Raw genomic sequence first — 12548 nt, 5'->3', positions numbered from 1 at the left:
AGCCTGTGGGGTGTTGAACATGTGGAGTGCCTGCAGTACGTACGGGTGAAGTCCAGCAGGCATCTCGGAATACCATCTGGAACTTGAGGGAAGGATCTGAGATAAGGACTTAGATTTGGGTTACTTTCATAAGGACAGTTGTCAGAAATGAGAGTTTTGCTCTATTTGATGAGAGAATCAAAAGTGAGCAAAACCTTTGGAGGGAGTTACCCAGACTCAAGGAGTAAAAGGAAGACAAATGAAAGAAAAGTTTAAAAGAGGAGAGAACCTAGACTAGTGCAGAGTACTGCAAACACATTTATTTTTTGTTTGTTTAGTTTTATCCAACACTATGGGCCAGGCATCAGCCCAGGCAGTTGACGTGAATGCTCCCATTCATTTCATAGAGTGACCTTAGAAGGCGATATTAATCATTTCGTTTTGCAGATGAGGAAGAGGAAGCTGGGCTTTTGACCACTACACTTGGTTCTGAATTTGGAGAGGATGCTTAATAGTGTCAAGTATTTCAGAGTGTGATGAAGGGGAAACAACTGAGAAAAGGCAAATGGGATAAACAGACAGAGGATCTTCTGGAGAATCAGGTAGCCCAGTATTTGGAAACAGCCAGTAAAGCAGAGTGCAAAATATCTTTATTTTTTTAAGAGACAGAGAGAGAGAGAGCTGGCAGGAGGGGAAGGGAGAGAGAGAACCTTAAGCAGGCTCCAGGCCCAGCACGGAGTTCGATGCAGGGCTCGATCTCAGGACCCTGAGATCATGACGTGAGCTGAAATCAAGAGTCAGGTGCTTAACCGCCTAACCCACCCAGGTGCCCCCAGAGCACAGAGTATCTTTGAAAAAAGTTGAGGGTGTTAGGAAGCAAAAGCCTGAGAGGATAGCAGTGGTATAGGACTACTACAGTTCCCTTTATTAAGATAAGAGGGAGAGGGACACTTCTGATTTATATATTATTTTTCATAAATCTGCATAGCAATTTCCCAACCCTCTAGGGAATCAGATGTAGATACAAGAAGCATAGAATTTCAGGGGTGACTTAAAGGCATTCCAGTGTTCTCTACTCTCCCCAACCCACCCTGGAACCAGCTTTTATTACTTGTCATTTTCTAAGTGTAGGAGCTGAACAGTTGGCTTCAGGAATCTGATTGAAAATCATGTTCATAAACCTTTAGAGACTGAATGTCTTTCTCATTCTGTCTTGAGGGCTGGAAATGTTCCTCTCGTCTCCTGTTCATCTCTACCCTGCCCCACTGCCGTACTGAGGTCAGGGCGCAACTCCTCTGATGTGAAGTCACAGCCGCAATAATTTAATTACTCATTCAGATGGTATTTTTTTCCCATGAGATAGTCAAGCCTCAAATGCTTATAGATTGAAGCTTTTAATAGGGGAAAGAGGTGAACAAATTATTAATATTAATGACAATTTATGTCTTTCAAATGATCTTTTGAAGTATGCATATAATTTGTGAACATTAGCTTAGAAATCACCCTTTCTGGAATGAATTGTGTGATAATTACAGTGATTGTGAAGCACTTATAACAATCTTCTCTCTAGGTAGAGCATTACAGGTGAAAGAACAAAATCAGCTGAAATGAGGGAGTTCTGCCCTGAAACACCCAGGAAGGCAAGTGGGATTGACTCTTAGGTTTTCATGAAGTAACAGGTTATCCAAGTGCTTAGCCGGGCACCTTCCACTTTGCAAGAACTCAGTCACTGCTAAGCGGGTCTGAAATCGTTCACATAAATCAGTGTGTGTGACAGTGGCATGTGGCATGCTAGATGGAGTAGGTAATCATACCTGTGTGAGGACTTGAAGCTGGCGATGCCTCCCCCGTGAAATCTCTTGCCAACTAAAGAGCCACAGTAACTGAAATTTCACTGTGCTTGGTTCTGATTGTGGTGTTTAGGTTAAGCCCCAATTTCTAATTAGCATTGCCCCCATCCCAAGAAGTAATGTATTAAGATACCAGTAGTACGGTGTGAATTAGTTTGAAGGTTCTTTTTTCTATAATGCAAAGGTTTGTCACACAAAGCGAAGTGGGTTGGAGCAAGGGATTGGGGAGGTTTCCCTGAAAGTGAGGAGATAAGTTTGTAAAGTGAGGCTCTTTATGCTTCATAATTTCATAATTTCTCCTTATTATTCTGCCTTTGGTCAGCTGGAGCAGGCTTCCTACTTAATGCCTCAGCTCCCAAGGAAAGAGTCCGAGTACAGTTTGCCTCTGAGGCTGTCAAGATAAATGTTGTAACCTGAGTGCATAGCTCTAACTACCCCTACTAAACTAGGACTCTTTTCCTCTCCACTTATCACCCCTTTTTATTTACCTTCTTGAACTTTCTCTGATATTAACATTTCACAAAGGTACAGAAAGCCTTACCCAGGGAAACTCTTGCAGGAACGGCTCTCCGGTCAATCCAAAATGAAACCCACAAAAGCATTACCATCAGCATAGCTGGGAAATAGGTTTGCAGCACAAAGAAGAAGATATGCCTCCTTAGCACAAAGTTGATGAAAAGCCTATTGCACCAACCTGTGAGAAAAAGCCAGTTTTCCTTAGAACAGCCTTCCTCAGGAAAGCATCACACTTCTTGAAATCACCGGCTTCTTTAAACTCTAAGCTCTAAGGGAACATGGAACGGAACACACTCACCCTTGTTTAGCCAGCAAGAGGACAGGGCCTTTGCCTGGCGCTCCACCAATATTTGTTGAACTAACTGACTTTGGTCTGTTTAGTTATGTGATTCAAAGATTCTCCTTAAATTTCATAGCTGCTGTTCAGGAATGACTGGTAATTATATTTTGTGGAATGGCCTTTAAAGACCTTGCTCCAAAATATATTGTGTTTGCATTGTTTCTGCAAGTGGGCAAGTCTTCAATACATGACTAATGACTGGGTGCAATAGCCAATAAACCATTTATTAGCTTTAACAAATGAAAGGGAACATTTTATCTGAAGGAAAAGATTCACAATAGCTACTGAGTCATTGGATTCCAAGTTGGAATCCAGACAGCGAGGGATTCATAAAGGGAGTGGGTGAAAGGAATATCTGTAAACTGTTTGTATTATTTTAAAGTCTGGTGGGTACCATTAATTTACCTATAATAAATCTGAAAAAAGTAATCAAATGATGATGTGTCTTTGCTTCGGTTGGAATTATATGAACTCATGTTGGTAATATTGATTGATGCATGCTGATCAGAAGCAACAATTGCGGTCACATCCACACAATTTTGTTCAGGTTTCCCTTTTCACATTGGCTGAAAGGAAGTTTAAAGCCAAAAAATAAGAAACTATAGATTAAAAATTATAAAATAAAATCATAAACATTGCAAAAGGGCTTAGAGAACACTTCTACTATCCTCAGTTGTAATTTCTTAGGTAACTCAAGATGGCACACTTATTAGATGGATCAGGTTAATATTTAGGCATTTGGCCTAAAACATAAACCTAGTAAACCCACCCTGAATTGGCAGACTCTCCTCTTAGTATTCTATTCTCAATTACGTGTTGATGACCCTTCTCGTCCCTATCTGCCTGAGGTTCTCTCTCACCACCAGTTAATATATGTTTCAGGAATATCAAACAATTTCATTCCCAAGGGAAATAAAAGACACATTACATAGTGCACTGTAAAGTCAGAATACACATTATTTTTTGAGCTGCTCATTGTCTTGTATTACCCATGTTACAGCCCCACCTCATTATTGTGTGCAGTGGAGAATTTTGATTATAGCTGTAGAGTGGAATAACAGCCTCTCTGATGTTATAGCTTCATATAATTATTGTGAGATTAAAAGAGATAAGGAAAAGTCATGGAAGAATTTTATAAAGACACTGTTAGTATATATGGTTTTAACTATGAACTAAATTTTGGTAACAGGGTCCTTTCTTTACTCAGAATTTTCTGAATAATTTTCTGAACACTTTGTTTTTGGCAATCGAGCAGGAGAAATGCTGCTCTGTTGTGTGGTTCTTCAGGGCAGGGATGTCTAGGGATAGTATTGTGGTTGAAGCTATAGGCCAGGAAAAGCTCTCTCCACCACCAGGAAAGGAGGTGCTGCCTTGGAAAGATGTGGAACCCTCATTTTGGAAAGTATGATAAAGAGTCTGACTCCACTTTTGACATTTGACATCTCGTAGCTCCCAAGCCCCACTTTCCCTCCCTTTCTGTCCCACATCTGGGAAATCTAAAAAGAAAGCTGGGTGCTCCCTCTTTTGGCACCCATAGGAAGTTCAAATCATGCCAGGGAGCCCTCACCTAGCCCCACTCTCTAACCACCATAAAACCCCAAGCCAGTCACCCCTCCCTGTTTTCTCAAGCTATTTCAGACCTACTTGGGAGCCTACCCCACTCTTTAGAAAACCTCATTGTGTGTGTAATAAATCTCTTTATACCCTTGTGCTATGTGTGTGGCCTCATCAACGTTGAACCACATTCTGGGTGGAAGGGCCCATCAGCCTCCATCAGGTTGCTGCATGATAGAAAGAAGGGGGAATTTATGAAAGGGAGAAGGGGGCTAGAGAGTGGGCAGCCAGGAAAACGCAAGAGAGGGGAAGTGATTGAGGAGTCAGTCCCAAGACAAGGTTCAAGAAGGTTTTTACACCTGGAGACTGTCACGTTCAACGGCCTGTGACACTAAAGGCCTCATTCTGTGTTGAAAGGATCCAGGTGTTGTTGATGAAAATAGTGACGATGATAGCTACTCACTAATATTTCCTGAGCACTTACCATAAGGCAAACAGTACTTGAAGTTATTTATGGCAGACAGTATTCTAACTTATTTAAATGTATTAAATCATGTATCCTCACAACCCTATGAGGTAGAGAGTGTTATACAATCAACTTAAAGATGAAGATATTGAGGCTTAGGGAGATTAAGCAACTTGCCTACATCTCTAATAAATGGCAGGGCCAGGATTTGAACTCATGGAGTCTGTCTCCAAAACCTGTACTTTTAGCCACTACGTTATGCTGCGATAAATAATAATTATCAATGCATTCTTGAGGGGCAGGAGTCATTGTTTTTTCCTTTGTAAATTTACAGTGCATGATTGTGAAGGACATTGAAAGGCATGAGAGGGCAGAAGCCCTCACCTGCTTCTTAATATTGCCAGGGAGTAGTGAAGAAGTTGCCAAGGAAAAGTGGGAACCTGATGGTTCAGCTATCAGATGGAAACTAAAGTTGTATAATTATAATTTTATTTCTGGCTCTTCTACCCAGAGCCAGAAGAACAGTTTTTTTTTTTTTTTGTATAGCTGATTTGTCTATACAGATGTTATAATTGTTATAATATACAATTGTTATAATGCTAGGAAAGAAGACAAAACATAAATTATTTTTGATGAAGCTCATATGTTTAAACAGGATACTAATCTGAGAAAAACACTTGGGTTTAGGTCTCAGGAGACCATATTTAATAATTCATAGATAATGTGAGGCAGAACTATCATATACTGGTAAGATGAAATAAATTTCTGAATGCTGATATTTCTGAAACCTAAGAATCGTTCAATAAACCCAGATATGATTAATAACTTGATATTTGGGGGTCCTGGGTGGTGCGTCGGTTAAGCACCCCACTCTTGGTTTCAGCTCAGGTCAGCTCAGGTCAGGATCTTAGGGTCATGAGGTTCCACACTCAGTGAGGAGTCTGCTTAAGACTCTCTCCCTCTGCCTCTGCCCTCCCCCATATCAAAAAAATAAATAAAATCTTAAAAAAACCTTGATATTTCACTACAACTTCCAAAATGCTTTACTCTTATATTTTTATAGTCTTAAAGCCCATTTTAATCTTTCTTATTAAAAATGTATACATTGTAACAATTTAAAAATACAGAAGTGTTGAAGTAAAATTGAAAATATCCTCAATTTATACTCAACTCTCAGAAGTACCAATTGTTAGTCTTTCTAGATATTAAAAAACCATATATATAAATCCTCTTTAAAAAAGATTTTATTTATTTATTAAACAGATAAAGAGTGAGAGAGCAGAAGTGGGGGGAGTGGCAGAGGGAGAGGGAGAAATAGGTTCCCCACTAAGCAGGGAGCACGATGCAGGGCTCGATCCCAGGACCCGAGGATCATGACCTGAGCTGATGGCAGACGTTTCACTGACTGAGCCACCCAGGTGCCCCTATATAAGTCCTTTTTAAAATAACAAATATGGGATTATATATATTCTTCTATATCATGATTTAAAAATTTTTAAATTTATCATGGATAATTTTCTATCATGCTGTACAAACCATGTATATTTAAACCTAATTATTTTTAAAAATTTTTCTTAGAAATAAAAATGTTTTTTCTTAAAATTGTAACCACACTGGCCTGTTAAGAATTTTTAGTGGATTTTAAAACACTTAAAAGCATCTTTCTGAGCAAGAAGTTTTTCAATGTAAGTATTTTATATGGCTATAGGCAGACTCTAAAACATGACCAGAAGAAGAAAAAAATCAGCTAGTGTTGGACCTGCCTGGTAGGGCTTAAAAAGTCGGACAAGGACAAATAAAAAGATAGCAAAGCCAATGGGATGGCATATTGGTGAAGAATTTGGAAATGAAATTTAACCTTTTCTTTTTAAGAGGATGGTTGGGTGTGTATTAATGGATACTTGTGTTTCAAAATCTGAACAGATGTCATTGTCATTATTATATGTGCAGTATATATTCTGTTCAGGAAACAATACTCTTAAATTTCTATGCTTTGTATATATGGCATTGTAATAGCTTCAAACAGTGAGAAGACTTATTCACAATCTACAATGTGCCAAAGTTATTTCATCATAACAACAGCAAAATGAAATTAGCTATAAATTATACTTTGACATGTATCATTGTTCATTGCATGCATTCTTTTGCTTAAATATTAATTAATTGTAGGACTCACAGCATTAAAAATCCTGATAAAAACATACTTACACAGTTGACCCTTGAACAATGTAAGGGTTAGGAGTGATGGCCCTGGTGCAGTTGAAAATCTGTATAGAAATTTCTAGTCCCCCCAAACCTAATTACTAACAGCCTACTGCTGTCTGGAAGCCTCAGTAAACATAACAGTTGAGTAAGACATATTTTCTACATTATAGGTACTATGTACTGTATTTTTACAATAATGTAAGCTAGAGGAAAAAAATGTTTAAAAACCCTAAGGAAGAGAAAATACATGTGCAGTACCACACTGTATTTATCGAAAAAATTTGCATATCAGTGGACAGTGCAGTTCAAACTTGTGTTGTTCAAGGGTCAACTGTATTTACTCATATAGAGAAAGACAAAGAGAGAAAAGAAAAAGGAGAAGGAAATATATAAAAATAGTAACAGTTTATTTCTAGGAGGTGGGATTACTAAGGCTTTTCTTTAAACTTGTCTGAATATTTTTTTCAAATTATCTGCCTTTTATTCATTCATTCAGAGATTACCTACTGAGCATCTACTATGTGCCAGGGGTATACCAATGATCAAAACAAACAATATCTGTGTTACTTATAAAATCAGAAAAGGCCATAAGCATTAATACCGTTAATAGCATTATCTGCTGAATCCCAAGCATTATAGACAAATAAGTGAAACAGAGCATTTGTTCTGGATCTAAATAGCTAAATAGCCGTTGGTTCTAGAAAGTCCTTTAGCTTCCTTGTGATGTAAATTTTGATTTGTCTTAATGATTCAGGCTTTTAGATAACAACCTGATACGGCCTCTCCAGAGTCTCAGGGCAGAACAGAGCACCTCCAGGGAGACAAGTCAGTAGGTGAAAAGATTGTAGGCAGGGCGGCTCTGAAACTTCTGGACAGCATACATTTTCCAGCCTAAGCCTGGCTTCAAAAATCCAAAATGGCCTTTTATATGGATTCTTCCTGAAATGACCCAGAAAGCTAATAACCAGGGAAGAGGAAGCTACTTCTAACTTTAATCAACAGGGATCAAGTATAATTTAAACAGTGTTGTGGATCAAATGAAAAATATAACTGTCATAGTAAAGAGTATACAGTATCTGCCTGATATTAATGGACTTCCTGTTTTACTGCCTGATTCAGCCAGCCATACTTATTGAGTGCATGAGCTGCCCAAGCAAGCCCAGTGATGTTTATTGAGTATCTATCATGTGCTGTGCCCATTCCAGGCGCTGGGGAAGAAACGGTGAACAAGGCAGACAGATTTCTTGCACTCTTTCTAGTCAGGCCCTCAGATAAGAAAGCAGTCAACCAGAGATATATTTCAGGTAGCGTTAAGTGCTGTGAAGACAAACACAGACAGGGAATGGTGAGGAAGGAGGTCTAGTTGAGACACGATGATGAAGAAAGTACTCTTTGAAATGATGTTCCAACAACACCCTGAATGGAAGGAGAGAGCCAGTCATGAGAAAGCCGGGGGAAACTCATTCCAGGCAGAGGGAGGAAAAGGCCAAAGCAGAAGCTGTGTGGGTAGAATGAGAGAGGTGTGTTTGAGGACGGGCAAGAAGGCCAGCGTGGACAGCGCGGAGGGGGTGGGTGTAGTGGGTAAGCTCAGAGGTAGATCATGTGCGCCTTGAGGGCCATTTGGGAAACCTGAGTTTTGTTCTAAGTGTGGTGGAAACACACTAGAGGGTTTTAAGCAGGAAAGGACTGTGGTCCTTATGTTTTCAAAGATCACTCTGTCTGCTGTGTTAAGAGTAGACTGCAGAGGCCAGGAGTGGAAGCAAGGTGTATATTTAGAGGTGACTGCCATGTACTGGAAAGGTGGAGGAGGCTGCCTGAAAAGAAGGAAAGAGGGTATTGGCCAAATGGGACACTTGTTTGGATTCAGGTCTCTTCACATGTTGTGGTGCTTTGCAAACAGTAGGTGCTCAGCAAGTGCTGATGAACCGTCCACATAAAAAAATGCACCTGTGCTGCTGTAGAAAGCGAATCCACTGGATGCACTGAAGTCCTCAATGAAGAACTGAGAAAGGGATATATGCTCATCAGTATTTAGGGACTTGTTTCCCTGTTTCCAGTACAGCATTAGATCCTCTTCATTGTAGGCATCTAAAACAAGAGAATGATATTCTTGTCACTAGAAGCAGTTCTTGTGAGCTCCATGAGGTCTATGACCATGTTTTATACAGTTCTGTATCCCCGGTGCCCGGTCCAATGACATGTAGATATCAGATCCTGAAAAATGTTTGCTGATAGACTTATGATACCCATATCTACCAAAAGGAAAAACAATCTCCAAAACTTGGACCCTAATCACTGGCGCAGTGTGGCGGTCTTTCTTGTGCCCACAAGTTGAGTTAAAACTCTCCGAAGAGCTGCTCCCGTCCCTGTGTGCACGGAGTCCTGTCACAACACTGCCTGTCCCAAGTCACAGGCCTGACCAGAGGTCGTCAGGCCCCTCTAGTTTTGTAGTCTCTGGGAAAAGTCCAAAGTGAGCTGAGCTCATAAAGAATTTTCTTCTGAAATCACATAACATTATAGAAAGCTTCTAATGCATTTGGGGAGGCACATCCACTGACATTCCCAGCGTTTTGGCCACATTATGAAAACAAGCAGTCAGCTTTTAAGATGTTGTATCAAAAACAACGGATGGGTTAGCAACAGTGATTGACAAGGAGCTGGCTCAGACGCCCTCCGACAGGACTTTGATTAGAGGGTCTATGTCTAGAGCTGCCTTTTTCTGGGGGACCCAAGTACATTTAATGGAAGATTGTGACTTATATGGGAACATGAATTCCAGAGCTTTCCAAATTTGGGAAGTATGTCAGTCTATGTTAATAACATTAGCAAGAACATACCCTTTTAGGGAACTTGTTCCTTAATAACCCAGTGGAAACTACAGATTATGTACTTATGAAAGCATCCTTTCCCTGGATGTTCTCTTTTGAGAGACAGTCTGCCATCATCCTTGGTTTAAAAAAAAAAAGTAATTATTTTGAACCAATATATTTAACTTATATCAAGATTTTTAAATGCTTGTTAAGAACTGCTTATTTACGTGCAGATATGTGATGGTATGTTCAGATTGTAAGTACTCACTACTTCAGGAAGTAAGACTTACAGCTTTCCAGTTCAAGGGAACAGTTTTGAGTGTCAAGAGGAAACCTGCTGAAATCCATAAAGCACGTGGCTGAAACAGTTATCCTGTAAAAGAAGAGAGAGAACAAAAACTGCAGTTCATTTCACCATATGGCCAAATAAACATGCAATATTGAGGTTCCCTTTCCGTAGTGCTTGTTTTGTGTGTCTTTGAAGAATAATGCGAAACAGGCATTACCATCCGCTATCGAAATAAACTCTAAGGACGCAAACCCACGAAAGTGGGTGGTTTGCTGAAGACACAGGGTTAATGTAGGAAGTCTGCTCTAAAGATTGTTCCTGATCTTACTGTTTCCTAGTCTGCACCCTTTGTATTTTTTGGCTCTGATGTCTTCAGAGAAACATACTTCAAAGGGAGAAGACTTTTAAATAGATTTAAATATTTTCTGCTTTTTGGAAGGTCCAAACTTCATTTCTAGTCATAAAGGGCTTGGATGGTGGTAATAAAAACCTATGGGTAAAGGTTTCTCTCTCAAAGCAAGTTTACCTGAGAAAATTCTCTTTCCAAGAGTGAGGAGAAAGCCTGGAGCATTTTCAGTTACAGATTTATGTGCACAATGCATAATTCAGGTGCCATTAAGGCTTGCATACTGATGAGGATTGTTTTTTTGAATTTTATATCCTCCTAGATTTTTCTGGCTTTAGGCAAAGGCTGCTGTACTATGATCCTGCCTCAAAGTACAAACTCTGGTATCCACAACAGCAGATCAGAGGTTTATAAAAGGCCCCTGAGCACGTCTGCACAAAACAAAGCAACAGCTGCTCCTACCCATGGTGCCCTCAAGTTAATCAGAGAAGTAGAACCATTTTATCTTCCATGAGTTGAACTACTGTCAATAGTCATGCAGCAAAATGCCAAGCCAGGGAAGTATCTGGATGACTTTGTGTCACAAAACATACTCATTTCGGTATATTCCTGGTGTGGTTGACCTTTGAACAATACAGGGGTTAGGGGCGCCAACCTCTGCAAAGTAGAAAATCATGTATAACTTTTGACTCCCCCAAAATTTAACTACTAAAAGCCTACTGTTGACCAGATGCCTTACTGACAACATAAACAGTCAATTAACACATATTTTGTATACGTATTTTATCCTGTGTTCTTACAGTAAAGCTAGAAAGAAGAAAATGTTATTAAGAAAATCATAGGAGAAAATACACTCACAGTACTGTACTGTATTTATAAAAAAAAATATCCACGTATAAGTAGATGTGTGCAGAAGGGACCTCTGAAGTCTTTGAGACTCCTTCATAGTGGACATGAGTAAATGAACAACCAAAGTGCTTAAGTACGTGGTGATAAAGAAAAAATTATTCATGACACTTGTTAAAGAACAGTAAGGAAGATTTTATGTAGGGGAGTACTATAATTTGGTTTATTAACAAGGGAGAGAGGAGTGAGCTCAACTCCAAATACAATAAGGAAAAGTGGGAATTTATAGCCAAGGAGCAGGGTTGGGGGGCAGTGGATGGAAACATTACTCAGAGGAAACATCATGGAAGGGAGAGGTTCTGGCTAAAAGGACCTAATAGGATTCTTGCTGAAGGCAGGCCAGGGTGATCAGACATCACCTGGGTGTGGTGGAAGATGAGGAATCTGATCAGATTTGGAGGGTGATCAGATATTGAGGAGGGAGGATTCTGGCTGAATGCACTTAACAGAGACAAACCCAGAAGCTCAAAAGTCAGGGACTAGGTGAGAGGAAAGTTCAGAGGAGCCTAGAAGACGTTGGTCAAAGAGAGAATCTTTGTCAATAGACAGTGTCGGAACCAAGCCTGGAACCAGGTAACCTGGCTGTGGGCTTGGACTGGCTCTGCTGTCAGCTAGAATAGCTGTGTCACAACAATTTTGAGTCCTTCTGTGTTTGGAGATTCCCCAAGACCAACCTCAGGTTCCATGATTTGCTAGGAGGACTCACAGAACTCATCAAAGCTGTTACGCTAACAGTTATGATTTATTGTGATGAAAGGACACAGATGATAATCAGCAATGGAATAGGCAGAGGACAGGGTCCAGTAGAGACCAGGAGCAAGTTTCCAGCTCTCCGGTTCTAGTAGAGTTATGTGGGCAGTGCTACCATCCCAACAGTGACGTGTGACCATGGGGTACTGCCAACCAGGGAAGCTACCTGAGTCCTGCGGACCGAGAGTTGGTCCCATAGGTCTGGCTAACCTTGGTCTCTAGCCTGTCCAGAGGTCAAGCTGATACCAGGTAACTCAAAGCCTCCTCCATAAATCCCATTGTTAGCATAGACTATCTATATCTACATGGCCCAAGGCCTCAGGGTCAACAAAGATCCTCTTATCAGGCAGGATATTTCAAGGGCTGGAGATTATCTCCAAGGAGCCAGAAATCATTCTTTGGAATGTGCAGGGTAAGGACAATCTACTGAATTAATTCTTTCATCAAAATAATTAATTTTAAAAAGTTAAAAGTTTTAACCAGTTGAGGGGGCGCCTGGGTAGCGCAGTCGTTAAAGCGTCTGCCTTTGGCTCAGGG

General features: G+C 40.2%; 1 protein-coding gene across 1 annotated transcript in view; it reads right to left on the bottom strand.

Moving 5' to 3' along the window:
• Window positions 1-12548, bottom strand: part of GABRR3 (gamma-aminobutyric acid type A receptor subunit rho3) — a 46186-nt gene that overhangs the window by 12017 nt on the left and 21621 nt on the right. Inside the window, 3 exon segments of the mRNA XM_045785660.2 lie at window positions 2371-2523; window positions 8858-8998; window positions 10011-10093. Of these exon segments, the coding sequence (XP_045641616.2) occupies window positions 2371-2523; window positions 8858-8998; window positions 10011-10093 (377 nt within the window).

This window comes from Ursus americanus, chromosome 4, assembly GCF_024610735.1.
Source record: "Ursus americanus isolate L20-20 chromosome 4, mUrsAme1.1.p, whole genome shotgun sequence".
NCBI lineage: Eukaryota > Metazoa > Chordata > Mammalia > Carnivora > Ursidae > Ursus > Ursus americanus.
Note: the sequence above shows the minus strand (reverse complement) of the source record. Positions and strands in the feature narration are given on the sequence as shown.